Here is a 26,515-nt window from a genome sequence, read left to right as displayed (position 1 = left end):
TGTTAGTTGTCATAGCTCCTCTAAGTAGCTTTTGTGGATAAGTACTGAAGGATATATCCTTGCAAAATCCCATCAAGGACCTTTCTGAAAACCATGTTAAGTGACTGGAAGCTTCCTGATAAAAGATTATTATTATTATTATTATTATTATTATTATTATTATTATTATTATTATTATTATTATTATTATTATTATTATTATCATTATTATAATGAAGTGCCAAGAGTTGTCTGGACATGTAAGATTGATAACAATAATTATTGCTGAACACTTATACTAATATCAGTTAACATAATTTGGTTTTCTTTCATTATTTAGTAATAATGAGTAACAACAAAAACCGTTCAAAAACTCTGGGTCAAGAGGAACATATAATAATTGATGGGATTTAGGATTTTTAAATTTATTATTCTTGATTTTTGAACAATCTGCAGTTCTATGAAGTCTACTTGTCTGACAGGTGTGTTAAGTTTCAATAATAAGGGAAATAATGCGAATTTAGGGCTTAAACTTTATACTGTTTTGAATCAGGGTTTGGATTATCTTCATATATCTGAATAACAAGAACAGGAATCACGTCTAAATTTATAGGTGAAATGTCTAAATGTAAATAGGTGAAATTTTAACAACTAGCTACTAATTAACTACTAACTAGCAATAGAGTGATTTGAAAGTCTGGCCCGCCTAGATTAGCACTCGCTACCTGCGGGCCAGTTCACTACCTTGTTCTTCTTGGTTGGAGTTTTGAATCTGAACTTGAAACTCAGAGCAAGAGGTAGATATTTATAATATTTTAGCAAATATTAAAGGTACATGTTGTGCGAACTCAGTTCCCAAATCTGGCCTGGAAATGTCTGTTGTGAGACTCAGATTCTCAGCTAAAAAAGAAAATGACGGCTTACTTGCTGATAACTCACAACAAGCTCGGGGCGGTGATTCGAAAAAAGTGAGTAATGCATGCTATCTACCATTACAACCAAATGAAAACTAGAAATTGAAACTTTTTCGCGGATACATCATAAAGCCGCAAACTAAATTTAAAAAAAATCATGCGTATACAGTCGTGTAAATAATTTTATTCTGTTTACTTGTATACATATTTATTAATTTATTTAGTGCTATATTTTATATTTAAACGCATAGAATAGCGCAAACTGTTTAAGGAGTACCTCATTTAAAAAGCACTGCCCGCGTCGGATGGCCGCGGTTGTCAAGGTTTTTCGCTCTCCTTCTTTTTAACGCTGTGAGGTGTTATTCCCTAAGTGAAGCTAAGTGGCTGTGTGGAAAGTTCCAGAATGCTGGGGAAAGGTATCTAGTGGTTTCCCGTTTGCTTTAGGTTAGAGAAATAGGCCATTTTCGAGAACACTAGAGCGGCTGGATCGGCGATAAACAACAAATTCGATAGTATTGTCATTTAGTCCACAGTGAAGTGTCACTTGCTAATGACGTAGGATAACCACTTTTGACTGCCGCTCGTACTGCGGGCTCAAGCTCCGTATGGCAGGTAGCACTAACGACACAAAATTAATGATGGACCAGAGTTAATTCAGATTCACCTTCACATTACTGCAATTACCGCCATAATCACCCACGACTTGCCCCCATCTGGCCTTTTAGCTCAGTAGGTAGAGCAACAGACAATCAAATCTGGAGAGCATGGGTTCAATTCCCTCCTAAGCAGAGAGTTTTTTCTTTGCCTCAAGTTATTTCCCATTGATTTTTGCTTACTAGGGCTAACGCTCAGTGGGAAATTCATCGGTTCACTTTAGCACTCTAACTTACACTCCAGAGATAATTCACTGGTCCATCATGATTTAACTGATGCTCATGCTTAGTAAAGAATGGCCAGAAACGAAAACAGTTTATTGAAATAACAGGGAATATCAACTGTACTGTTAGAAGGCTCCACAAAATTTTTGTTGACCTGTAGAGTTTCAATCACTTGGTGAAGGTAAATCTAATTGTAAATTCACCCCAGATGTCAGGAAGTTTTCTTCTGTACCAAGTCATGTATTTTCAAGCTGGGAGTCAATACGTTGCCAGGCCATGTAGCAATGAATAAGAGAGGCGAGTTCAATAGAATTTTTTTGGTGGGGGAGGGAACTCACATCTACATTGTACATGTCTAGCAGAGAGGGAGATGGAGGGTTTAAATTCCAACTCATGAATTTTGAACAATTATTAATAATTATTGTAATAATAATAATAATAATAATAATTAAAATAATTAAAAGCTTTAAAATTTATGGTTTTTAAATGCAATTTTATGTTTTTACCACCTACAGCATTTTATTAAAAGGTTACAAATCTCACCAAATGACAAGGCAAGGATCTTTATCAACATAGAGGTATGTTGCTAATATGCATATTGATCATTCATTTTGATTATTAGTTATTTTTATTTATTTAAAACATTTTCCTCTTTCTCTAGAGTTACGAAGCAAAAGTTTAAGAGTGGAAGAGTCAGAGATGTCAGTTTTTTTCTTACACTATAAAAAGGTTTTGATGCTTTAAATGGAAGCACAAAAAATAATGAGTTTAGAGCCCATTCTAAAAAAAAACAGCTGGTACATCAAAATCAGATTGAAGTTGGTAACAACTATACAGTCGGACCTCTATTAAGCGGCCACCCTCCATTAAGCAGCCACTTTCCAAAGTCCCGAATTATTATTTTGTCAGTAATGTGCTGTATTCGATACCTCTATTCAATGGCCAACCTCTATTAAGCGGCCAGTTTTCAAAGTCCCCAGGCTGGCCGCTTAATAGAGGTCCGACTGTAACAGATAATAAGCCCCATGTCATCATGATACATATATTTCATTTGGCCATGCTGCTGTGATCAAAACTTTCCATGAAAAGTTGTTGAGTTGAGTTACTGTACATGTTCATCTGGTCAGTGAGCATTAAGTTTGAGAACACAGGACAGTAGACCAGTGCAATACGTGTACATCACCGGTATACCAAGTCAATTTTCGAGCCCTGAAATTGTCTGCAATAAATTATTGCATCATACACTACATGTACATGTAAGTCCAGGGCCTTGTCTCTCCTGTGCTTGACTGTAGGATTTCCTGACCGGTGTTCTTTTGACAGTACAGTTCTCTCTAGACTTGTAATTGTTAATACACATGTGGTGAATGCTGCCAAGTATTTCACAAAACTGTGTGAGACAATCCTCCAGAGTTTTATATACATGGGTCATGTGTATTATAAAGGTTCTTTCTGTTGGTGATTTTCTCTGTCCAGTCTTCCCATCTCATTCAGTAATAATTTTTTTCTACTCAGGAGTTGCTGGGAACACACACCAAGTTTGTAAAGAAACTGGAAAAAGGCTGTGCCAATGGAGGAATGGAAATCAGCCATGTTTTTATAGATTTTGTATGCATTATTTTGTTGTTGTTGTTATTTCTGGAATTTGCTTCAGACTTCTTTTTTTTTTTTCTCTTTAGTCAGTGGTTGCTTAGCTGTATACTCATTCACATTCTATACAGTAATATCATTGTGCTGGTAATTATGTTTTTCTTTAGAGAGATGATCTTCTCAAGTATGGAAAGTATTGCACAAAAATGCCAGAGGCACAAAATTATGTAAGTGATTAACAGTACAGTCTACTGTATTACTGAGGGATTTTTGAACTTTTAAATGGTTTGGCTTGACTAAACACACAACCCTTGAAACAGATAGCAGACATTAGTTTTTATATTGTTTGTATATGCAGGTCACACATGCATGTAGTCTTTTTGTAATACATGTAATTATGCCAACAGCTCTTGGAGTTTCAGGGACTTGGGAATGCGTGTCCAATGTGTTGTACATGTACGTGTAGGTAATTGTTTTCAAGAGTGGAGAGGGGGAAGTGCAAGTTAGGGTTTTATGACTATTTAAATTATTGTATGTTTTTCCTGGATGACAATGGAGCAATAGCAAGGCTACTTTTTCATTTTGACATCTTGTAATTACTTTACATGTATGATGAGAGTTAATGTGATTGATCTAATGTTGCACCGGCAGATTGATCATCTTTCAAGAACAGATAGCAAATTCAGAGAAGGATTAGAGGTATGATTATGATGATGATTATGATACATGACGCATAGGTGAATAAGAAGGTGACGTGTAGTTTTTTAAAGAAACTGTCAGTGGTGCTGCATCAGTTGGGGAGTAGGAACTAATGCTTGGTTTTATCAACAGAGTTGATAACAAAGCTAATCTAGCCACCATAAGAGATTAGGGTGCTGAGCTTTAGAGCGTTTAACTTAGCCGTTCATAAAACAAATCGCTCTTATGAAGGGTGTACATGTACACTGTACATGTATGCTAGAAATGGTTTTATCAACTCTGGTGATAAAACCAAATATTAATTATTATTTTTTTTGTTTCTAAGTGGACTCTTATCTGTGCTCCCTGCCACATGTACAGTGTACAGTGTAGTCTGCACATGCAGTTTCATATATCGGTTCTTGTACAAAGCAAATGCTAACTAAAGTTAACACAACTAAAGGAAATAGCTTATGGTGTAGTAGTGGCCAACTCAAAAGGTCTGCTCCTTCGGATGCTATGTACTTTTCAAATGTAATGCATAATTCAAGATGGTATAAAGCTTGCTCTATTAATTTTTTATTCTATTCTTACCATTGTTTATTATTTAATAATTTATTGAAACTTGAATAAGTGTGAATAAATGAACTTGACTTGGCTTGTGAGTGCTGTTTTGCATTGATCTGTTTCTGGCTATCACTATGGGTATGCAAATTGCAGAGTGTTTGTTTAATGAATCAATCTGGTGTATCCATCTCAGTTTGTAAACTCAAGAAAAACAGTTACTGATAATAATTCTGGCAATGTCAACACTGTGCTAATACTTACATGTAATGTGTTTTCTCCCAGCAAGTGCATGACTTTGTCATCTACTATGCATGTTGTTTTTTTTATCATTAATTTTTCTCTGCAATCCTCATCAAAAACTTCAGGCAACACATTCATGCTACATTACTGTTGTACATGTACTTTCAGAGTAGTGTTGACAGTCATCAATCAAAGAATACTGTAAAATGGCTTTGAATTATTTTGAATTTGCAGTTGTATGTTTGCATGTATGGTGGATGTGATTTCATTTCAATTATCCTTGTGCATTTGAAGTCTTAAGTAACTTCTGACAAAGTGCCAGATTCTCCTTCCAAATTATCTTGCATTTCCTGTTAAAGAGTGGGAGAATTTGAGGTGAAATCAGCAGTCATTTAGTCAAGAGTTTGTGCGTTAATTTTGTAACAGTTATTACTTCCATAACTTTCTTTATCTCCTAGGAATGTCAAAGAAGAGCCAATAGCAAGTTTGCACTGAGGTCTTTGTTAGTTGTCCCATTTCAGCGGGTGTTGAAGTACCCTCTTTTAATACAGGTACATGTTATCTAAATGGCTGCTCCTTTCTCCTTGCTTGTTGAGCTCTGTTTACAAGGAGATGCTCTTTTTAACTGACATGCTGCTGGGGATACTTCTCAGTAGTTTGTAGTGGGGCATTTGCTCCCCCCCCCCCCCCCCCCCTTATTGAAACCCTCACAAGACCAAAAATTACAGTCAACCCAGGTCACGCGTGAACGATATTTTTGAAATTTGCACAGAGTTTTGAAATTTACATGTCAGTTTTGAAAATCGCCATTGAGATTTCAGAGTTCTCGTATAAATTTCCTAGCTTATTGACGGTATAAAGCTATGAATTTTTCTTTACATTGCAAAATTGACTATTTCAAGAATAACAGTTGTTTCCCAAGTATTTTGAATCTTTTTTTCAGTTAATGCGTCTTTTTCAGAACGATTTCCAGAGAAATGTCCAACATTCCATTCACACGTCGGACATTACAAAGAGAAATTCAAATGTTCATTTCATTATTGGAAATACTGTTCACGCGTGACCTGAATTGACTGTAATAATTATTTGTTTTTTGCCACCCAAACCCTTAAGTGATACCATTAATATTTTTGTGCCATAACGGCTAAAACGTGATACCCATTGGGGCCACACATACTTTTATACCTTTATTGCTTATTGGGGTGGGGGGGGGGGAGCTCCCTGACCCCTCCTGGTGGCTCGCTGACCTCTGGCAATGCATACCATCATTTCTACTTATAGCTGTTAAAATTACATTGTACATAATACTTGTATAATACATGTACAGAGTAACACATGTGTATGTATTTTGAGATGACATTTGTTTTCCTGTCTCAAAGTTGGAATAAAAGTGTTGAACCTTTGTTAATTCCTCTCTATTGTGGTTGCAAGCTCTGCTGTTTAAAGTCACATTCCTGTACTCATACATGTAGCCTGGTATGTTATTTTAGGAGCTTAACAAGCAGACCAAATCAACGCATCCAGACAAGAAAGGTCTTGAAAAGGCACTGGCGGCTGTACAGGTTGGTGTCTCTGGTTCATGCATTGGGCTGTTAGCAATCAAGAGTATGCAGTGGGTCTGAGTGATCAAAATGGCCACATACACTGCAATAACAATAATATTGTTCATGGCGCTTTACATGTACAATGAAAAAAATGCTAGAAGGGAGGACTTTTTTAAGTTAGAAACCAAATGACATGTATATACATGTAAAAACAAACTGACTTTTTTTTTTCTTTAGAAATGAGTAAATACATAAAAGATCATTATTTAAAAGAAGCCATTTTAAAGAGATAAGTTTTCAAACGGTTCTTGAAAATATCCGTGGAATGGCATAGTCTTGATCCAAAGGTAGAGTGTTCCACAGTTTCAGTGCAGCTATCCCAAAGGTGAGCGCTTGGTGGGGGCAGCCAAAAGTTTTGAGACGATGACCTGAGCATCCAACATGATGTTTTGTTATAAAGTAGATTTTCTAAGTAACAAGGTGCGGCACCATTGAGAGCCTTAAAAACTAATAAAATTGCTATCTTTGTGTGTTCCTCTCTTTCAAGGATGTGGCAAAATATATCAACCAGTTGAAACGTGACGATGAAAACTTAAGATCAGTGCAAGATGTTCAGGAGAGGTGAGAGAAAGCTATGAGTAGCTGATTAACGAACTGCATTGGGATGTTTACATCAGTGCAAAAAACTGCAGACAGAGAAGAGAGGTTAAGCATCTTATGCCAAAGTGAGGCTTAATGTACCACTTTTGAGTGCCGCAGCAGAAATTAAGTTCACCACCCAAAATACAGTTAAACATACATGTACATGTGCAGTGCACTTCATAGTATTTTACTTGAGTGGCCTGCATTATTACTGTGCAAATAACTGTGTATTGTACATTGTGTGATGTGTGTTTTTATTGTTGTGTTAATTTTGTCTCTCTCCTTTTATTTATCTTTCAGCTTGAGCAGCGAAGTGGTAAGATAGTGAATTCAGTAGTTATTGATACAGAAAGATACACGTACATGTAAATGTCAAAAAATAATGTGTACATTTAGCTCATGAATGGTATGCCTTATGAACACACTGCTGTTCAAACTGCTGTCCTTTTTAAGTCAAAAGGATATTTGTGGATATTTGTTTATACCCAGAGCAGCAAATGCAGTTGTACACTGTACATGTATCTGTAACAATGTTTATTTTTCTTGTTTTGCTTGCAGGATATTCAGTTATTCAACTTTGGCCACCTTATTAAAGATGGCGAACTTCTTATAAAAGTTAGTGATCAGCCCCCAAAGAAAAGGTATGTTGACACACACACAGTGTCTTATAAGTATTGTAGAAACCAACGTTGTATGCAAAGTTGGCCCAGGTGTGTCTTTTCTGCATGAACGTCCAGAAAAAAATCCCCATTTGAATCTCCCTGACTCACCTCCATTAGGACAAATGTGAAGTCATCTGCAGCTAAATTATACTGCACAGTAGATTATTCCACGAGCGGGCATTGGATATGAGATGATAGACAGCTAACGAGGTGCGTAGCCCCAAGTTGAGTATAATCATCCCATATCCAACAAGTGTGAATGGAAAAATAATTATTTTATGAAAAACAATCAAAAAATGTTGCTAGATCTTGCTACTTTTCAGGGGCACCCAATGATAGTTTTCTCTCAGATCCTTTGAAACGCTATTTTAGGCTATGTGGAGTGCCTTTTAAGCTCTGTAGGTTCATTTAAGGCCCCGCTATAATATTTTCATCTGTTCGGTTATTCTAGGGAACTTGAATCTTTTCGAAATTACTAGGGCATCTTTGTCCATTTCCCGAAAACCTTAGGTCTTATTTCCTTTCCGAAAATCTTAGCTGACCTTTTTTCGGCACCCGAAACGACATTTTCATCAATCCGAAAACACCAGGTCTTAAATTTCCCATATCACTAAAGTTGGAGGTAAAAATTTCCTTAAGAAAATTATAGGGGATTAAGGGCCTTCCGAACAGATAATGTACCGAAACGATCTGTTGGGTGCCCCTGACTTTTGCTGTGCAAGAACAACCAGAAGACAATTTACTGGTCTCTATTTAATTTGTCGACCATGTTATAATCTTTTATAATAAACAATTTATAGGCTCTATTCTGGGACAGCTGAAGTTCAACCAATAATGAATCTCCAATGCGCTACAAAATGATTTGCAGTGTCACCAGAGGCGTGTTATTTTAGACTGAGTTATATATCATCAATTTACATGTTAGTGTTTCTTATCCTTTCAGACATGCCTTTCTCTTTGATACAGCCCTAATTATCTGCAAAACAAAGGTAAGTTTTAAGAGGCATAATTATTTACCTTTCTGTTATTGCTTGTTCGTATGTACCAATTGTATAATATTCTTGTTTGTTTGACTTCAGGGCGACACCTACCATCACAAACAGTCCCTGCATCTCCAATATTTTGAAATTCAAGACGTACCTTCAAATACAGTAAAGAATAATAAAGTAAGTCTTGTTGGCAGTGGTGATGGTGATGGTTTGTTTGTTTGTTTGTTTTTTTTCGTACATATATGGCATTTTAGACTTTCTGTTAAGTCCGTTTTTCGTGGAGTCCCAACTTTGTCCCTCGTCTTGTGATTCCATGTAACTGGTGTTTCGCGCCTTAATAAGCCAACTTGTTACGAGTATAATGCCATTTTTTTTCAATTTTTCATTTTTTTATATCAAACGGCAATTGGAAAATTAAATCGCTCTTGTCTCTCAAAAGTAGATGAAAATGGTCACAAGTTTATGGTCGGATTATTGACATGCACGAAGTCCTACGCTACTTGCCATAGACAGAATAGAGTGACTGCAAATGTCAAACCTCTTATAACCCCCCCCCCCCCCCCCCCGAGTTCTTCAGGGATAGTTTACAGCACTATGTGGGGGACTTTGCCAGACTGTTTGTGGCGCAGTGTACAACCAATGAAGTAATGAGTGAAGTGACGCTAGGGGTGGTCACTGCCAGAGATTTGTTACGCCCCTAGTGGTTCAATTACGTCCCACAGAGTCAGATTAAGTGAAAGTGCTTTGCTACGGTTTTTTGAGAAGAGGAGACCAGAAATTCTATCCATTTGCAGATGCCATTACACAGAGAGCACTTTCTTCTCAGTTGTTAATTAATTTTTAAAGACCCTGAGTGTTGGTGCAGTTGGGAATCAAACCCGGGAATCAAACCGCTCCGCTGCCTGTCACTCAACCAACTGAGCTAACCAGTCAATAACACAACAAACATGTACCTATAATTTGACCTAGAACAACAACGTAATAGACATGATAATAGAGCAACATGGCAGGCTGTGTTGGGAGCATCAGCTGGATGTGTTTCACTTTCTAAGTGTTAGTTCTTTTCTTTTTTTGTAGTTTTCTCATAGTTGGCACATGAAGGAACAAGGTAGGCACAAAACGACGTTGTATACACCAAAGAAATGTTGATTTTATCACTGCAATTTTATTTGCATGTACATGTGCAGTCAGGTTGTTGTTTCAATACACCTTCATTATCTCGAACTTTCAGCAGAAAACGATATTGTTTGTCTCGAGATAGTAGGTTTCGAGTTGGCTGATTACCAAATGTCTTCAATTTAACCCTGATAAGATTAGGGACCTCTTTTGCTTGTGGAGTCTGCCTTATAATATATGCTTATTTGGTCACTGAGTAAGTGTCCTTTTCCAGTTATTTTGCGAGTACTTCTCGTTTTCTCGTTCAATGAATCTGTCGACCAGAGACGTGCGTTGCTCAAAAGTCCCGGGAACTTTTCTGGCCCGAAAGGTTTTCGGGAGGTTTGAGAAATGCACGCCTGGTCACAGCACTTTTGTTGGCGAATTCATCAGTACAGTAAACACCCATATTTAAGAACCTTCTTTTTTCAAGGTCAGCCCGAATACGTGTTCATACATTTATTGTAAGGTTGTTATATAACATGTGTTTAATTAAAATGACGAATTTCAGCCTGGAGGTTCTTAATCCACTTGTTCTTTTATTCGGGTGGTTACTGTATTTGCCCAGAATTTTATTAAAATTCAGTGTGCCGGGTTATTTACTGCTTACATCGAAAAGACAGACTGCAAATGACTTGTTCAGTTGTTGAATGCGACAATCAAGGACAATAGGGTTGGGAGGAATTTGCATTTAAGGTATTTCCTTACGCACGCGACAAAAACGCGGTACGCACGAACGAAAATTATCTGTTCCACGACCCCCACCCCTAGCAGTGTTGAGCCCGTGTGGAAGAAAAATGTCAAGATTGTCTTAAGGGAGGGTGCGGAGAGGAAAATGCGTTTTCAACGGATAACATGGCTTCTAAAGCGAGTCACACTAAATTAGCAGTTATCAGTGGCATTTTGTAACAAGTAATTTTCTCCAAGCGCTTTTGTCCACCATTGTAGCTAATGGCATGCGTGTTTGCCCAGGCTACAATTGGCTCTAAGCTTCCCACCCTTCATGAAGATTTAATCATTTAACGCGTTTTATTACTTTTATTTGCTGTTAGGTGAACGTAACTCCTGCGATATGTCAACCAAAACACTTGATATGAAAAACAAGTGGATCACGGACCTTACGATGGCCATGTAAGGTTATTAAAATAAGCGGTAACCGTGTTTAGTTAAGGCATTTCTTGATCATTGTTGGAAATCCTTGTCCGGAAATCTTCACTGTCGTTTAAGAGGGGATTACACCTAAAGGCCATTTTTCCGTCACTTGACATTGCTCTAATGGAAATATCTCGCTCATGTTTCAAGCAAGTGTTGTGGGGGTATTTTGTGAATTTTTCGGTATATTTGGGAGGAGTAGTTTTTCTAGAAGGATTGGTAAAATTAAGAGAAATAAGGAATGTTGAAGATTTAGTGAAGTTTTAAAATTAGAATTTGTAGTTAACAATTAATAGACGGACACCAAGTTAGTCCACTGGGAACCTGGGGTGCTTTTCTCTTGCGTGGGTATCAACTGTCTGTTGGTGTTCCAAAATTAAAATCATTTTCTTTCTTCTATCTCTTCTTAAAACCTCTTCAAATTTCATCCAAATTTAGGTGTAACGCCCCCTTAAGTTCATGTGTGACCTTCGGTTAATCTGTGCACTATCCTGCTAGGAAACTTCTCTCAAGATGCGCAAAATCACCATGGAAAAATTCAACAATGATACTTGGATCTTAACAAGCCTTCCTGTTAATCGAAGTTTTTAGTTAGATCATCCCATATTTTTTAAAGCAGTCGTCTTAGCATCATAATTTTTGTTCAAGACCGAACTTGGGGGCCAGCTCTGTTATCACATATATTTCCATAGGTTTTTCTTTAATTTAATTTTTCAATTTCCACAAATTGTTCATTTTGGTTTTTTGTCCTTTCTTTCAGGGAAAATCTAACATTAAAGAACATTGACCAAGGTATCTGGCCTTTTAATTAACCACTTACCCACTCTCACTCTCTGGTCGGTTCATAATTAATTTCTGCATTCTGGGAGACGCAGGGGGTGGGGTGGGTGGTCGGAATGGAACAAAGATTTCATGGGCCCAATCGGGACGACGAAATCTGTATCAGAATGGCGGAATAACGCTTGGAAATCTAGTCTGTTTAGCGTATTGGCCAGGGTATTTATGTATTACAACCTAATTCCTCAGGACTGCTTCATATCCTTTGCCGTAAAACAATCCGTTTTTCGTTTACTTGATTTTAAGTACGTCAATTAAAAGGCCTGGCGTGTAAGTAAACTAGGATTGGGCTTTCCTTGCGAACCTGAAAGTCAATTGAAAAGGTGAGATCTGCTGTGGAATTTTCCTTACCTTTCTCGGGACAGTTTTCTCCATGCAGTTCATCATTGTGTGCTACTGAGTGCCGCGGGCAAATAACGTCATCAATGAGTTGTTGGAAACATAACTTGTGAGGGGAGGGGGGTGGTAGTTCCAGTTAGAAACTAGATAACGCCACCCCCTATCCCCCCCCCCCCCCCCAAAAAAAAAAAAATATCAACTTCACGAAACAAACAAAACAATCACAAAGAACAAACTAAGGCAGACAGAAAAATAAAACAAAAACAAAAAGCTAGGACAAAGACTAAAAATCAGCAACAACAACAAAAAAAATAAAACACGCGGCAACGCATAACAGCAAAACCCACAATAAAAGCGAATTTTTAGTTGAAAAGGAATAATTTCCCAGATCGCAATGGATAACAAAATGATACCCGTAAGTCTTAATGGAAAGCCCAAGATTCTAAATTTAAAATTAACCAAATCGGCCCTTACCGTAAAACCGGAAATTCATTTGTAAACAAGCACTTCCATTTGGTTGTACAGTAGTTGGCTCTGTATACATCTGTTCGCTAGGTAAGAGCGCACATTCTTGTTCATTGATCACAATTTGACAGTAACAAATAATCGCAGTTATAATTCCTTTACAGGCAACCACGAATTTCAACTCCATACGTTCCTCACTCCAACGTATTGCAGAGTTTGCGAAAATCTTTTGTGGTATGCTAGATGTTAGTTACCTTACTCACTAGCGCATTTACTTCAGTTGTTGTTGTCGTTGTCGTTTTTGTTTTTTGATTTTGTTTTTCGAAATAAAACGTTTGCGTAATATTACTAGTAGTTTACTTACTGTGTTTGTTTCCCTGCAGGGGTTTAATAAACCAAGGATACAAGTGCGCAAGTAAGTTTAATTTTAGTCTTGAAATAAAATAGTACAACGGCTCTGAAATTTGCCATTTTGCTAGATCACTTCGGTTTCAACATTTTTCTCCTTGTTACTGGTATATGAACATACAATCTAAAATAACATAGTATCAGTGGACCGAGAAAGTCTGTGTTCAGTGTGATTGCTGTAATCATGGGGAAACTAGTATCACTCTACAACCTCAACGTCACGTTCTTAGCGATTTTATAAGCTTCATCAGTTGTAGAAGAGCCATTGGCCGTTTTTATACTAGAGGACGAACTTTGGCAAACGCTTTATCCGCCAAGACGACGCCAATCTGTATTTCGCCTTGAACGACGCACGAAGGAAAAATAGTTCGCCAGACGGATAATGCGTCTTATGCCCGTCTTTATACTAGAGGCACATAATCAGACGAACAACAAATGGGTGCCCAAGTTTGTCCAGACGGATAACTGGTCATCTAGTCATGAAAACGGCCATTGAGAATAGATTTTCATCTCGTTGATGTGGTAAAGAAGACACAAATAGGCGAAGATATGGCGATCTGGTTGTTTCCCTGACAACACATACAGGTCTGTATCTATATACCTTATGGCGTTTCCTTTGCTTGTCTTTACAGTCTGCGATACCGCTGCCCATAAGGACTGCATACCCAAGAGCAGCGCGTGTCGAGCGAGCCCAGGGCTCCGCAATCAATTCCATGGTACGTCCCCGTTTCGCCCTAATGTATCCGCCAGGAATCCCTTCTCTAAACAACCGTCAACACCCAATCCTCCTACGCTCAGTCCTGATTTATCTAAGCATAGAAAGACCTCGGCGTCAGGGAGAATGCGGTCAGGTATGTGCTATATAGTATTAACTCAGTTTAACGTTCAAATTATTCGAGCGCCATGTGGTACATAATTCCACAACTTGATCGATATTTTGTAGAATTTTAGCAATCTGGGGGAGCAAAATTGTCTCTTAAGATCTGTTTATTAGGGCATAAAATTGTACCGGCTTCCCATAACAGTCAATCAGTCAGTCAGTCAGTCAGTCAGTCAGTCAGTCAGTCAGTCAGTCAGTCAGTTAGTCAGTCAGTGTCTGCCTGTCAGTCAGTCAGCCAGTCAGTGTCAGTCAGTCAGTCAGTCAGTGTCAGTCAGTCAGTGTCAGTCAGTCAGTCAGTCAGTCAGTGTCAGTCGGTCAGTCAGTCAGTCAGTCAGTGTCAGTCAGTCAGTCAGTCAGTCAGTCAGTCAGTCAGTCAGTCAGTCAGTCAGTCAGCTATCTAGTCAGTGTTTGCCATTATGCCCACTGCAGCAACAAAGGACCTCCGGTGTTTTCTTTCCCTGGCTAGCTTTCATTGCTTCACTAGCTGTGTTCCATGGACTTCATCTCAGCCTCCGCAGTTTTCCGTCCTTTATCCGTGAGCTATACAGGATACACCCAGTATACGAGGCAGTTTGCAACATTTCAAAATAAGTTTTCAAAATTTTCGCCCTGTTTTTTCCAAAGCTATAATTTCTTCGCTATAATTGGCATGCTTTACGCGATACACTGATTGAAGTGAACTTTCGTTTTAGACTTTAATATCTGCTCATTCTGCTTGTCACGTTTCTTACCTGTATATTTTCTTATTCTTTCTTCTCTTTTTTTTTTTAATTCGCCAACAGGGACGCTTCTCCTCTATTCAGCGACCTCAAAGTAAGAATTTATCTAAACATAACATTTACAGTTCCATAATAAAAAAAAAATGGGGGTCACCGAGCTCGTTTTTGAGTTATAACCACTTAAGATAGAATAAGGGGTGTTTTAACAGGTTATACTGTAGCTATAGCAGCCTATTTTGTCGTGAAAATGACCACAACTTGTTCACCGGTGTTGAGGCATTTGTTTGATACCATTTTTGTTGCATCACCTGGTAAGAATGGTAGTATTGATCCGTCAAAGTACAAGTGTTTAAAAGTGATGGAAATCGATGCCAACTACTAAAGTGTTATCGGCAGAGCCTGGCGTTTTCCCCAATACCAGTAACCAGTCTCTAAGCGTACACCATCACCGGGCGTTTACTATTAATACCACAATTAGACCTAATCGCCCTAAGAACACTTACTTTTCTAATTGCCAGCGACACCACGAATGACCGTTCATAACTTCTGAAAATATTCCATTCTTTTCAGTTAGTTATTTAAGCATCCCTTTGTAAATGTTTAGTACTACATAGAACATTTTGTCAGCCTTTGATTAATTCAGTCATCAGTCCGTTGACTGCAAATTAGGTGTTAATGAACTTATCTATATATTAAGCTAATCTAAATGTCGTTTCCATAAACTATTTTCCTTGAAAGTTCACCTTTAGAAAGGGCGACCAGCGCCATTTGCATCGTCTTAGATTGTTGGCCGAGAGCACTAAAGAACGAACAACAGAACAATGCTCCCAACCCTCAAAAACAATGCAGCTGCAGGTTATCGGGGTCCAGTGAAAATAGAGCTTTTGAGGGGCGCAGGTCTACTGTTTTAGAAAGTGGTTATTGTAAGATGACATGGTGACATTTTTCAATCCGACAGTTTTGCTGGATTAGCTCCAGGTGGCCGTCCAAATTTAAGCTTTGTAGTCGGAGATGAAATTGAAGTTATCAACAGAAATGATCCAGAATGGTGGGAGGTACGTTCATTGCATAATTAACAATTATTCCTCGAGCACCTGTTGGATATGAGGTGATAGATAGCCAACGAGGCGCGCAGCTCTGAGTTGGCAATAATCTTCTCATATCCAACATGCGCGAGTAGAATAATTGTTTTATTTAAAACAATCCAGAAATATTGGTAAATCTTGCTGATTTCGCTTTGCAAGAACAATCAGAAGACAATTTGATGTTCGCTATTTCACCGGCATGGTATAGTGGCTCATATTCTTGTTAAGTTTCGTGTCTCTAGTTGAACTACAGTGTACGTTGCTTTCAAGTGGAGAGTGGGGTGGAGAGTAGAGCTAGTAGTGCAAGTCCAGGGGAGGGGAGGGTCCGTCGCTCCCTCCTCTTCCCCAAACAATGAGAAGTTCACTCTGATTGCAGTATTTTTCTTGTGGTCTTTCCTCCACCCTCTTATCAAGGAACCTCTTCGCTGGCTAAAGAACACCGTAATCATATGCCCTCGGCAAATGCTTGATTTTGAACCCAGGCGCAACCTCCGGTCCGCTTTAAGTCAGCAGCTAGTCTTATCAACTTATAATCGACGCACCTATGGTTTCAGGGCTTTCTTACATGCTGCACCTTTCTTGTGCCACTCTTTCACGTGAAATAAAGCTCACTTATTCTGTGGGTAGTATTAAGAATCAGATTAAAACCTTCCTTTCAAGGTGACCATATGAGCCTGTAACAAATTGAGGGCTGTGACGGTGAAATTTTTTCATTATAGTCTCTATTATTTTACTTTTTAGATATCTTGTACGCCATTATTTATATTTTATCTAGATTTCTTTTAGCCATTTCTGTAAGGCAGTTATTGTGTATTTTGTGAAGCGCCAATGCATGGGCATTTTTGAATATAGCACTATACAAGTAATTTAATTTGCTGATAACGCAGGTTACAAAACAGTCCTTATTTTGAAGGAAAAGCCTGGAGCGAATGTGGGAATGGATTGAGAGACCGGGCAGAGACATACTGAGGCTCGTGCGCGGGAAACTAGTCTTCGCTACTACGGGTCTCGCTAGTTTTAGGCTTTCTGCGATTCGCATCTCCCTCCTTGAATTTCAGGAGAATTGAAAAACGCGAACTGTTTTGCATTCTAATGATTTCATTACCCCAGCCTCACCTTTTTTATGATTTGTATATTAAACTTCCATTACCTCAAACAGGGTTCACCTCTTGCATTATATAGTAAAACGCCAAATGCCATGTGTTTTTACATTTTAGTTTTTCTCTTCTGATAGGGAAGATCAAAAAAGTCCGGAGCAGTTGGTTATTTCCCTTCAAGCCACGTGGTAAGTGGATAACAGGAATACTCAATTAACAAAGAACTATTAGACATTGGATAAGGGGGTTACTTTCTAAAGAAACTGTGGTGCTGCGTCGGTAGGGAGTAAAAAAGGAGGTTTGGTTTATCGACAGAGTTGGCAGTTTTACCACCATTATAAATTGACTGGTTTGTTTAATCGACGCTGACTAAATAAACAGTGTCCTTTATTTGAAATTTGGCGCGAGGATATTTATCCGTGTTCATTATCTGTTCCGAGCGACGAACAGTTTAGTCAGAGCGAAGCTCGGCGAAGACTGTGAACCTTTCGAGGAATTGGCAATACAAAGGTCAGTATTAGTGCCATTAAATACGATTGGTATGTTGATCATCACTTCTTGTATCTGTTTCCCAAGGAACAGGCTACCCAGCCCTTAAACGGTAGAGAAGTGATTAAAAATGACGCTTTTGTTTTAAAGTTGAGACAAACTCAAGTCTTGTTTATGGCTATATGTGCGCCACGGAGGGATCACTGTTCGTCTCAATAAAACTCGATAAATCTCACGCACAAACCAGTGGAAATGCAAGCTCCTTGTAAGCTGTTTCATAAAGTTTATACATGTAGTTACGTAATGTTTTTGGTTAATTTACAGACCATGAAGTCGTCATCTCGCTATGAAGAAACAACGATAAGAGAAGAGTAAGTGCAGATTTTAACTGTGTTCTTACCCGAGCTCAAATATCAATTGACTTTACCTTCCTTAAAACCTAAGACTGAAGTTACTCTGCAAAATTGTCACAAGGGATAAAGCAGCGACGGTCTTCGCCTTTCGTGAATTCAATGGTGTCTAATTCTTTCTCTTTACAGCATTTGTCCCAATTTTGGACGGTCAGGCTTTTAAGGGCGACCGCCACTGTCTTTTGATTTCCTGTTTCCAAAACAAAGGTGATGGTAAAAGGGAAGAGGGGAGGGGGTGGGGGTGGGTTAGTTTAACAATCACTGATGCCTTTCCTTGGAAATTAAGGGCTAGTTTCCCTAACGTCATCACTTGAATCTCTTTACGATGGCCAATTTACCTTTAATTGTCCAAACATTAGTAGGACAGCGAGCAATGCTCGATAATTTTACTAATAAACTGTCTGATCTTTTGTTTTCCAGAAGTCATCCAACACCTCCGCCTACAAGATTGAGCGCGTCCTTAAAAACGTTTAACTGGTAAGTTTTTAAGGGGTTGACACACTTTGTTTTTAGATGTCAACCGTATGTGTGTTTATTTGTTTGTTTTCTGTGACTGTTTCAAAAAGATGTCCAGTATAATTGAAGAAAATTTAAAAAACGTGCCCACGGTTAAAAAAAATCGATTTTGTTCATACTTTGTCAATTTAAAGGCCTTGGTAAATAAGTAAAGGATATAAGGTTAGTTTTTTGAAATATTCCAAGCTGAAAAGTGTAAAATTTCGAGTTCTCTCGTGATGAAATCCGAGCTTCGGGTACGGTTACCGTTTTTCATGTTTTTTTTTGCCGTTATATGAAATATTAAAAAAAAAACTAACCTTACATCCTCCACTTACTTACCTAGGCCTTCAAACTGACAAAGTATGAGCGAAATCGATTTTTTGACCGTGGCCACGATTTCTTTGATTTTTGCTGACATTACTGTTAATCGAATTAACCTACAATTGACTGGTTGACCGGGTTATGAAAGTTTGTAAACTTACAGGGCAATGACAAGTTTTGTATAAGCCACGAGAACTGTGTACATGATTTGGGTTATGTTTAAAACTGTTGATATATAGTTTGACACAAACGTTGATTAGCTAAGTTGATCCGATACCTTTCAAAACCTTTAGTGGATAAGTTAAAAATCAAGCCTACCATTCTTAAAAGTCATTTGTCAGCGATGTTTGTCGTTCTTTAATCCAGGATTACAGCAACTTCAGTTAACTTTTATTTAAAATGCATCGATTCAAAGGGATCGCGTCGACCCGTCCCTACGTATGCTCACACAGAAATTTGTTAGAAGGCACAAAGAAGGGCCTGTTGCCTTCAGTTAGCAGGACCGAACAATTTAGTTCTTTAGAACGTGTCGCGAAAAAATGTAGAAGGGCTTGTAAAACAAACTTGAAGTAAGCTTTAACTGACCAACCAAAGATTGGAAATGAAGCGGAAGAGAGCCTGGAAGGTTTTCACTGTAAAAATGAACGACGATCAGGTGATAACTCTGCAGTTTCTCCGTTGAAAGAGATATGGAAGCTGCAAAGAACGTCACTTTGAGCGGAACACACACGAGTTGTGCTTCAAGATCTAGTAATCCTTGTATTCAAAACGTGATGTTAACACTGAGTTGGTTGGTGTCTTTACAGGTTCGCAGGAAAGATGGACAGACCGCAGGCAGAACAGGTGTTGAGTAACAAAAGTGACGGCACGTTCTTAATAAGGGAGAGTGTCAACAGAGCCGGAGAATACGCCTTGTCTGTCAAGTAAGAAACAGGAAGCAGCGTGAAGTACATAAAGGGCAATTTTAACTTTTTGAATTGGCCTTTTTTTTTTTTCGATTGCTTGCGGGACCAACCTTTTGGTAATTCAGGAACGTTGATATCTTATGAAGCTATTATTAAGAAAGGCATCAAAAATTTGGGTTCGTAAATTATAGTCAACTCCCTTTATTGCGGATACCCTCGGGATTTAGCTGCTGTCCGTATTATCATAGACTGCGAAGGCAGACGTATTTCCGGCGGAGAGAAGCGACAGCCGGAAATACGTCTGTGTTCGCAGGCTAGTATTATCAGGGTGTCCATAATAGCGAGGTGTCCGCAAGGCGAGAGTTGACTGTACTTCGTATCATACGAAGGCTCACTTCAGAAAAAGGACGTTGTCATTGTGCTTGCTCGTCTCAGAAAAGAATCTGGGATAGCTGTGGCTGCTCGGTCCACTTTAGAAGAGGGGTTGGGCGGACTGTGGTTGCACATATCAGAAAGAGACTGTAGTTGCGTGGACATTTTTGTTCTAACAGTTTTTTCTTTTTTTTTTTTTTTTTGTACAGATTTCGTAATAACGTGAAACACATAAAAATTCCGTACGAAGAATATGCTTTTTATTTAACAAAAGCGATTTCCTTTGGATCAGTTGAGGTACGTCCAATCGTAAATAATTCCGTACTTAACAAATGAGCGAAACACCTTTCTATCATTACTATCGCAAATTGTAAACATTGCTAAAACCGTCGGTAATTTTACTAGTGGTCGACGGTTGAGGACGGTGCTTCCTAACAATGCGAAAAAAGCAGGTCTTAGCAAGGACAAGGTGTCTTCAATAAAATTTTTTACAGTCTCCGAAAAGGATGGTAGCATTTACTGTGACGAGCCAATACAAGGCTACCTCTTTACAATTCAACCACAGTAAAGCAAGAGTTAAGGCCTGGCTTGACTGGCAAACACTGTTGCAGAGAAAAAGGTTTCTCAGTTTAGCCGCGCGGGAAACATATGTTGCGGGAACAAAGTTTGCTGCTCGGAAACAAGAAATGTTTTTGCCTCAGACCAAAAACGTTTTTGCTTTCATTCCGGACACAAATTTTGCTTCCGAAACGTATGTTTCCCAGTTTAGCCACCATGAAAGCAATGTTGACTAGTTTCCAGTGCTGCTCATTAAGTCAGTTCATTATTATGCGCATGTGTGATCGTTTGTTTTCCGAAACAATATTTCCTCGTTTAGCCACCGGGGCAGCAAAACATTTTGTTTGCTTCCCGCTAATTTAGCCACACCGGAAACACAACAAGAAACAATGGGGCTGTTTACATGGAGAGAGGAAGATCCTAGCACTAGGAAGATCCGAGAAGGTGGAAAAACTTTTCGTTTGCTTTACATGCAGAAATTTCGGCCGAAGTGGTTATCAAGTGGAGAAGGAAAAGAAGAATAACTGTCGGCCTGGAGCAGCTGAACCCCCGGCTGCCGCCATGTTTGTTCTTTTAGTACTAGGATCTTCCGAGCGAAAGTAGTTTGCATGGTGCTAGGATCTTCTTAGTGCTGGGATCTTCCTATCTCTCAGCTAGGAAGTTCATATCTCTAGAAAGATCCTAGCGCTAAGGCCAAGTACCAGTTTTTGCATGTAAACTGAAAACAGAAAACATATGGCGCTAGGATGATCCGCCCTCTAGGATATTCCTAGGGCTAGGATCTTCCTCCCTCCATGTAAACAGCCCTAACGTTTCTTGTTTAGCCAGGCCTTTAGGTAGTTTTTTTTTTCTCTTTCCAATGTCAGGAACTTGTTGAATACTACAAGGCCAACACTTTGGGTGTCAGTTTCCCAGGCCTGGACACAAAACTACGGCAAGGTGTGAACGAAGACCAAAAAAGTAAAGGTACTGAAACTTTGAGAAATTGTTTATTGGATGATTAATTCTTCCATTAGCAAAACCGTTGAGAAAATACTTTAAAAAAGAATAGTTCAAAAATAATAATAATCGGAAACTGTGGAAGATCCTATATAATGAAGAGATGAGTGAATCGAAACAGTTTGCAAGTTTGGTTTTCCCGAGAGAGTTGTAGCCATGCAACAAGCACAAAAGTGAATGTTATACATTGTTTTCTTAGAAATTCCCGTCTGTTCGTAACTGGCATTTTTTTTTTTTTTTTTTTGGTTATTTCAACCCGATAGTTCCTTTTGTCGCCCGCGTCGTTATCTCATAGGGTACGGAAACATTTGTTTAAGCTCTTGGATGTTAAGAATGATACAGGCATACTCGGAAAAAAAGTCCGAGTGCTCCTATCAGGAGTCGAACCTAAGACCTTTCGATTACAAGTTCGGATACTCTACCACTGAGCTACAGGAGACTTGTGGGAGCTAAGCCCATTAAAACTAGGTTTAGCTCCCACGAGTCTCCTGTAGCTCAGTGGTAGAGCATCCGAACTAGTAATCGGAAGGTCTTAGGTTCGACTCCTGATAAGAGCACTCGGATTGTTTTCTGAGTATGCCTGTGTCACTTACTGAATAGTACATCATTCTGATTTATTCACCAGGCTTAAAATATTCCATCACATTTAATCTTGGATCTTGTTTTAAGTATATGATATATTTTTAGCTTATTTACTTTTAGGCGTTGGCTGGGCCAAAGCGATGTATCCCTATAGTGCAAGGAACGCTAAAGAAATATCAATTCAGGTAAGTGTGAATTTTGACAGTTTTTTGTTTGTTTGTTTGTTTGTTTGTTTGTTTTTTTAATGTTCTGCTTTTTACACTTTCGCGTTGTTCAAAACTCTGACCTTAAAGCTATCTCGTGCAACATAATAAACAGAACCACAGAAAAATTCTGCTCCGTAGCCTTCATTTGAATTGCCACGCATAAAATTTTATCCACAGACTCAAGAGTTAGCTGCACAACACACTAAACAACACCACATGTAAATATTGCTTAACTTTCACTACAATGGACGAATTTTCAGGATTTCATCCACAGACTCAGTAAGTTAGAACGATCTTGCACACCCAAAAGCTATAAACGTGTCAGGAAAGTGTTGCTCAGTAGCTTTTATTTGAACATAGTAAGTAAAGGCAATGGTAATAAAACGAGACAAATTTCAATAAACTGATATGCACGGCTGCAGGTTTTCGGATTTCATCCACAGACTCAAAAGATATAACCACTTTGTATGTCTAAAGAAGAAAAAAACCCGGGGGTCTACTGATGTGTTCGTATCGTTAGCATCTAAACCTACGAATAGCCATTTTCTGCCCTTAACTCTTGCAGAGAAATTCTAGGATCCTTATACTCAACAAAGAAGGTGATTGGTGGAAAGGAGAATGTGATGGTCAGGTGGGTTGTATAGTTTTGTTCTCTGCTACCGAACGGTTGTCGCAGGGTTTGCTAATTTCTTTGCAAAACCGTCATGAAAACCTCTGAATAATGAGAGCAGATGCACACAATGTAATCACTTGAACCAATCACAACAGACGTAAACAGCACAATGAACCAATCAGAAATGGACGCGAATACACGTTGGTAGAAAGCGCGGGAAAACGCTGGCGAGCAACCCACGATTGTTTTGCTTTCGTTTCTTATTGGTCAAGAAAGTGGCGCAAGTTTCACACAGAGTTGAGTGAAGCAAGGCCAAGGAAAACGAAAAGCTAGTGTCTCCACTCAACAACTGAGAAAGGGCTTTTATGTACATCAAATCAAAATCAGATCATTTTATTTCACACTATTGGTTAGTAACGGGAAAGAAGAAGAAGAAAATACTAAAGCAGATTGGAGTCGAGATTGTATGGGACAACGTTGATAGAATGAATGGATCTTGGGACACGTATCTGGCATCCCCCGCGGATTTTGCAGGGGCGGATGGCATTGTCACCAACTTGGCAAAGGAGAAAGAACCTGGGATTGAGATCATTGAATGCATTCCCTAATCTTTGATTATTACTAATTAGTAACGGGTTCTTAGAGTTGCGGGAAGCAAATTATAATGGGTCTTGAATATCGTACGGGAATACTCGTTCACATACACGTCTTCTTAATTTTGGAATGTTTGCAGTCTGTTTCTCTCTCGAATTTTCTGTTGCGGCTTAAAAGATCATGAGTGGGAAATACAACACAAGTTGGACTGGAGCCAATCCCTTTTCGTTCAAATCCATAACGTTTGTGATCGGGCTCAGTTGATTCAATACCTGGCGACAAGCAGTCCACCCGAATTTCTTAAACGCGAGAAATTTGGAGACATTTCCATTAATTGTTTTTTGAGAGTAATGTCAATCAAACCCGACCCAGAGTTTAAGAGTAGTTAAAGAAATCCAACTTGGTTCCTCCAGACAAACCCTTGGATACTTCGCTCTTGGACGCTTCCCTATTTTCACTGTGGCTTATGTACCTGGAACTTAAAATTTCATTTACATGGTTTTAGTTCAAACTCTTTCAACAGGGCTTTTGCTCAGCAGTTAAGTAATAGATCAATTACGAGGAAGAGTGTTTCCTCCGATTTCCAAACACCGAGAAGTAGGTTGGAAAAACGAGGCGTAGCCGAGTTTTTTTAACCACCTTTGAGGTGTTTGGAAATAGGAGGAAACACTCTTTCGAGTGTTTGATATAGCTGCTCAAACTATTGATAATTCTTGGAGAAATACGAAGCAAAAGTTCACAAAATTTTAGGATAATTAAGATCACACTTCACGGTAGTGATTTCCTTTGTTTTCTCTTCATGAATTGCTAATGAGTTTGAGAAGCAAAAGTGGTAATTGGAGGAAAATCATTTCATTCATTCATTCATTCATTCATTCATTCATTCATTCATTCATTCATTCATTCATTCATTCATTCGTTCGTTCCTTCCTTCCTTCCTTCCTTCCTTCCTTCCTTCCTTCCTTCCTTCCTTCCTTCCTTCCTTTCTTCATTCATTCATTCATTCATTCATTCATTCATTCATTCATTCATTCATTCATTCATTCATTCATTCATTCATTCATTCATTCATTCATTCATTCATTCATTTATTTATTTATTTATCTATCACAGGTTGGCTACTTTCCGTCGAATTACGTAGAAGTTCTTAAAGAAAACATGGAAGCCAAGAACTAAAATATTCTTCATTACATGGATACAAAGCGTGTTCAGCTCTTCTCTTACCGTTGGTCGAAGTTGAAGTGCCATATATAATTTGGTGGATGAAAGCTCAAAGCTGGACTTGATCAACAGAAAATCGCCGCCAGCAGGCGGGTGGAACAAAGAAGAGATCGTACAAGTCAACACAAACATACCTACATACACCTACAGTCATCTTTATTCGACTGATGACGAGGACGTCGTCTTGAGTGGAGATCAAGACACAACGATTTTATTATCGATCGTAACAATGAGAAAAAGTTCTTTTGAATACTAGGCTATAAGAAAAACAATGTTTTAATCCGTACGTTTGCACTCAATTGCTAAGAACACCGTTACACTGTTTGATGGTGGACAATCGAGTTGATTTTAATGTTTTACAGTTACACATGGTACTCCAGTTGAATCCTAAATGACAATTGTACTATTTATAATTTCTCGTCCGAAAATATAGTTAAGGCTGTGCTGCCGGTGCAAGCAGCTAAAGTTAGGACTTAAGTTGCGCAAAAGGCACCCGGTGAGACAGATCTCGGACAAGATCTCGCAATGCGTCCTTTGCTGGGAGCTTTCTCTTTCGCGGTGTCTGGTTTTTGGAATTAGTTTGCGTGCAGACGTCTCCAATTTCGTCTGTTAACAAAGGAAATAGGAGACCTCTTCACGTAGGCTAATTTTATTATTATTATTATTATTATTATTATTATTATTATTATTATTATTATTATTATTATTATTATTATTATTATTATTATTATTATTATGGGGAGGCGGAGAAGAGTGTCTTGTCTAGTCTACGCAATTCCTTAGATAAATATGTGAAATTTCTGTTCATACTGGCCAATTTTTCTCTTGTCGTCCAATTAAAATTCATCTTTTTAGCCACACGTTGAGGACAGAATCAACGTGTGCTATGAACCCCGCGATGAAGCTGAATGTAACAAAATAAGCTAACTGGCTTTTTCTTGTAAATGGTGGGAGGTTGAACAGCAACTGCTTCACCAAGGAAAATCGGTACTAAGGCCTGGGAATCTTCTAATTAATTTTAACAAGAAATATATTTTAATAAACGTTCCAGTCATGTTGCAAGATAGCCTGCAGAATAATTTGTTTTGTTTTGTGTTATTCTTTGCAAGAAACTGGAATTATACATGAAGCTATAATATTAATGACCTAAGGTGTTTTAAACATTTATTTTCGAAAAACACCCAAGGCGATTAAATAACGCAGCCTTCTTTCCAATCAAATTGTGCTTTATTCTTTGCGAAAACGTTCAATCTCCACTCCCGCAACTTCGATCCTTCCTGGTGATGTAGTTCTTTTCTAAATTAAGAGTTTGTCGATGGCGAGTTGTAATGCGAGTTCGTTTCGCGTTTTAATGAAAAAAAATTAAGGGGTTATTTTATGCCCGTTTCAGACGTCCTACTTCACCTGAGCCGAATCGAATTCAATTAATTAAATTCATGTGAAGTACAGCGTCTGAATCAATTCAGAACGGCCGATCTAACTCGGATCAGCTCAGCAATTTTCCGCCTGGCTCAGCCGGGAATAACGGCTGTGGGCCGGCTTTGATTCAGACGCCGTACTTCACATGAGCCGAATCAAATACATAAATTATAGCAAATCCGCAATTTTCTTCAGTCGTAATATACTTCAGTGTACTAATTTCGGCTGAATTAAGTTCGGCGTCTGAATCAATTCAGCCGGGATTAATAATTTGGGTCGGTCGAAATTCTAATTCGATTCGGCTCATGTCAAGTACGGCGTCTGAATCGGGCCTTAGTGTTCTTTTAGTCCTTTTGTTGTTGTTGTTTTATCACAAAAAGAGAAAACCGGTTTAAATAGAATTAAGATAGTGAAATGGTGCCTTGACACAAGTTTTGACATCAGACTCAATTGAATTGTAAGGTTACTAGCTAGTTGAAGCAGATCGGTTTTACTCAGTAGGAAAGCG

General features: G+C 38.5%; 1 protein-coding gene across 2 annotated transcripts in view; it reads left to right on the top strand.

Moving 5' to 3' along the window:
- The window catches only part of LOC146488112 (proto-oncogene vav-like), a 33,547-nt gene extending 7,893 nt beyond the window's left edge, over positions 1-25,654 (top strand). The window contains exons 7-34 of one of the 2 annotated variants that reach the window (XM_085121376.1): positions 2,287-2,349; positions 3,287-3,379; positions 3,529-3,588; positions 4,013-4,060; positions 5,305-5,397; positions 6,337-6,408; positions 6,938-7,011; positions 7,333-7,348; positions 7,591-7,673; positions 8,638-8,683; positions 8,774-8,860; positions 9,761-9,791; positions 10,891-10,969; positions 11,751-11,782; positions 12,796-12,865; positions 13,015-13,046; positions 13,672-13,890; positions 14,702-14,732; positions 15,597-15,693; positions 16,958-17,008; positions 17,634-17,680; positions 18,140-18,196; positions 19,345-19,461; positions 20,025-20,112; positions 21,240-21,339; positions 22,060-22,139; positions 22,726-22,791; positions 24,481-25,654. In XM_085121376.1, coding sequence (XP_084977502.1) covers positions 2,287-2,349; positions 3,287-3,379; positions 3,529-3,588; positions 4,013-4,060; positions 5,305-5,397; positions 6,337-6,408; positions 6,938-7,011; positions 7,333-7,348; positions 7,591-7,673; positions 8,638-8,683; positions 8,774-8,860; positions 9,761-9,791; positions 10,891-10,969; positions 11,751-11,782; positions 12,796-12,865; positions 13,015-13,046; positions 13,672-13,890; positions 14,702-14,732; positions 15,597-15,693; positions 16,958-17,008; positions 17,634-17,680; positions 18,140-18,196; positions 19,345-19,461; positions 20,025-20,112; positions 21,240-21,339; positions 22,060-22,139; positions 22,726-22,791; positions 24,481-24,543 — 1,995 coding nt within the window. In that variant the 3' untranslated portion in view covers positions 24,544-25,654. The remainder of the gene's footprint in view (positions 1-2,286; positions 2,350-3,286; positions 3,380-3,528; positions 3,589-4,012; positions 4,061-5,304; positions 5,398-6,336; positions 6,409-6,937; positions 7,012-7,332; positions 7,349-7,590; positions 7,674-8,637; positions 8,684-8,773; positions 8,861-9,760; positions 9,792-10,890; positions 10,970-11,750; positions 11,783-12,795; positions 12,866-13,014; positions 13,047-13,671; positions 13,891-14,701; positions 14,733-15,596; positions 15,694-16,957; positions 17,009-17,633; positions 17,681-18,139; positions 18,197-19,344; positions 19,462-20,024; positions 20,113-21,239; positions 21,340-22,059; positions 22,140-22,725; positions 22,792-24,480) is intronic. The other variant, XM_085121384.1, reaches the window with a different exon arrangement.
- The last annotated feature ends 861 nt before the right edge of the window (positions 25,655-26,515 follow it).

The sequence above is a fragment of the Pavona decussata genome, unplaced genomic scaffold, assembly GCF_977016875.1.
Source record: "Pavona decussata unplaced genomic scaffold, jaPavDecu1.1 SCAFFOLD_11, whole genome shotgun sequence".
In the NCBI taxonomy this organism is placed as follows: Eukaryota; Metazoa; Cnidaria; class Anthozoa; order Scleractinia; family Agariciidae; genus Pavona; species Pavona decussata.
This window is presented reverse-complemented; position numbering and strand designations above follow the sequence as displayed.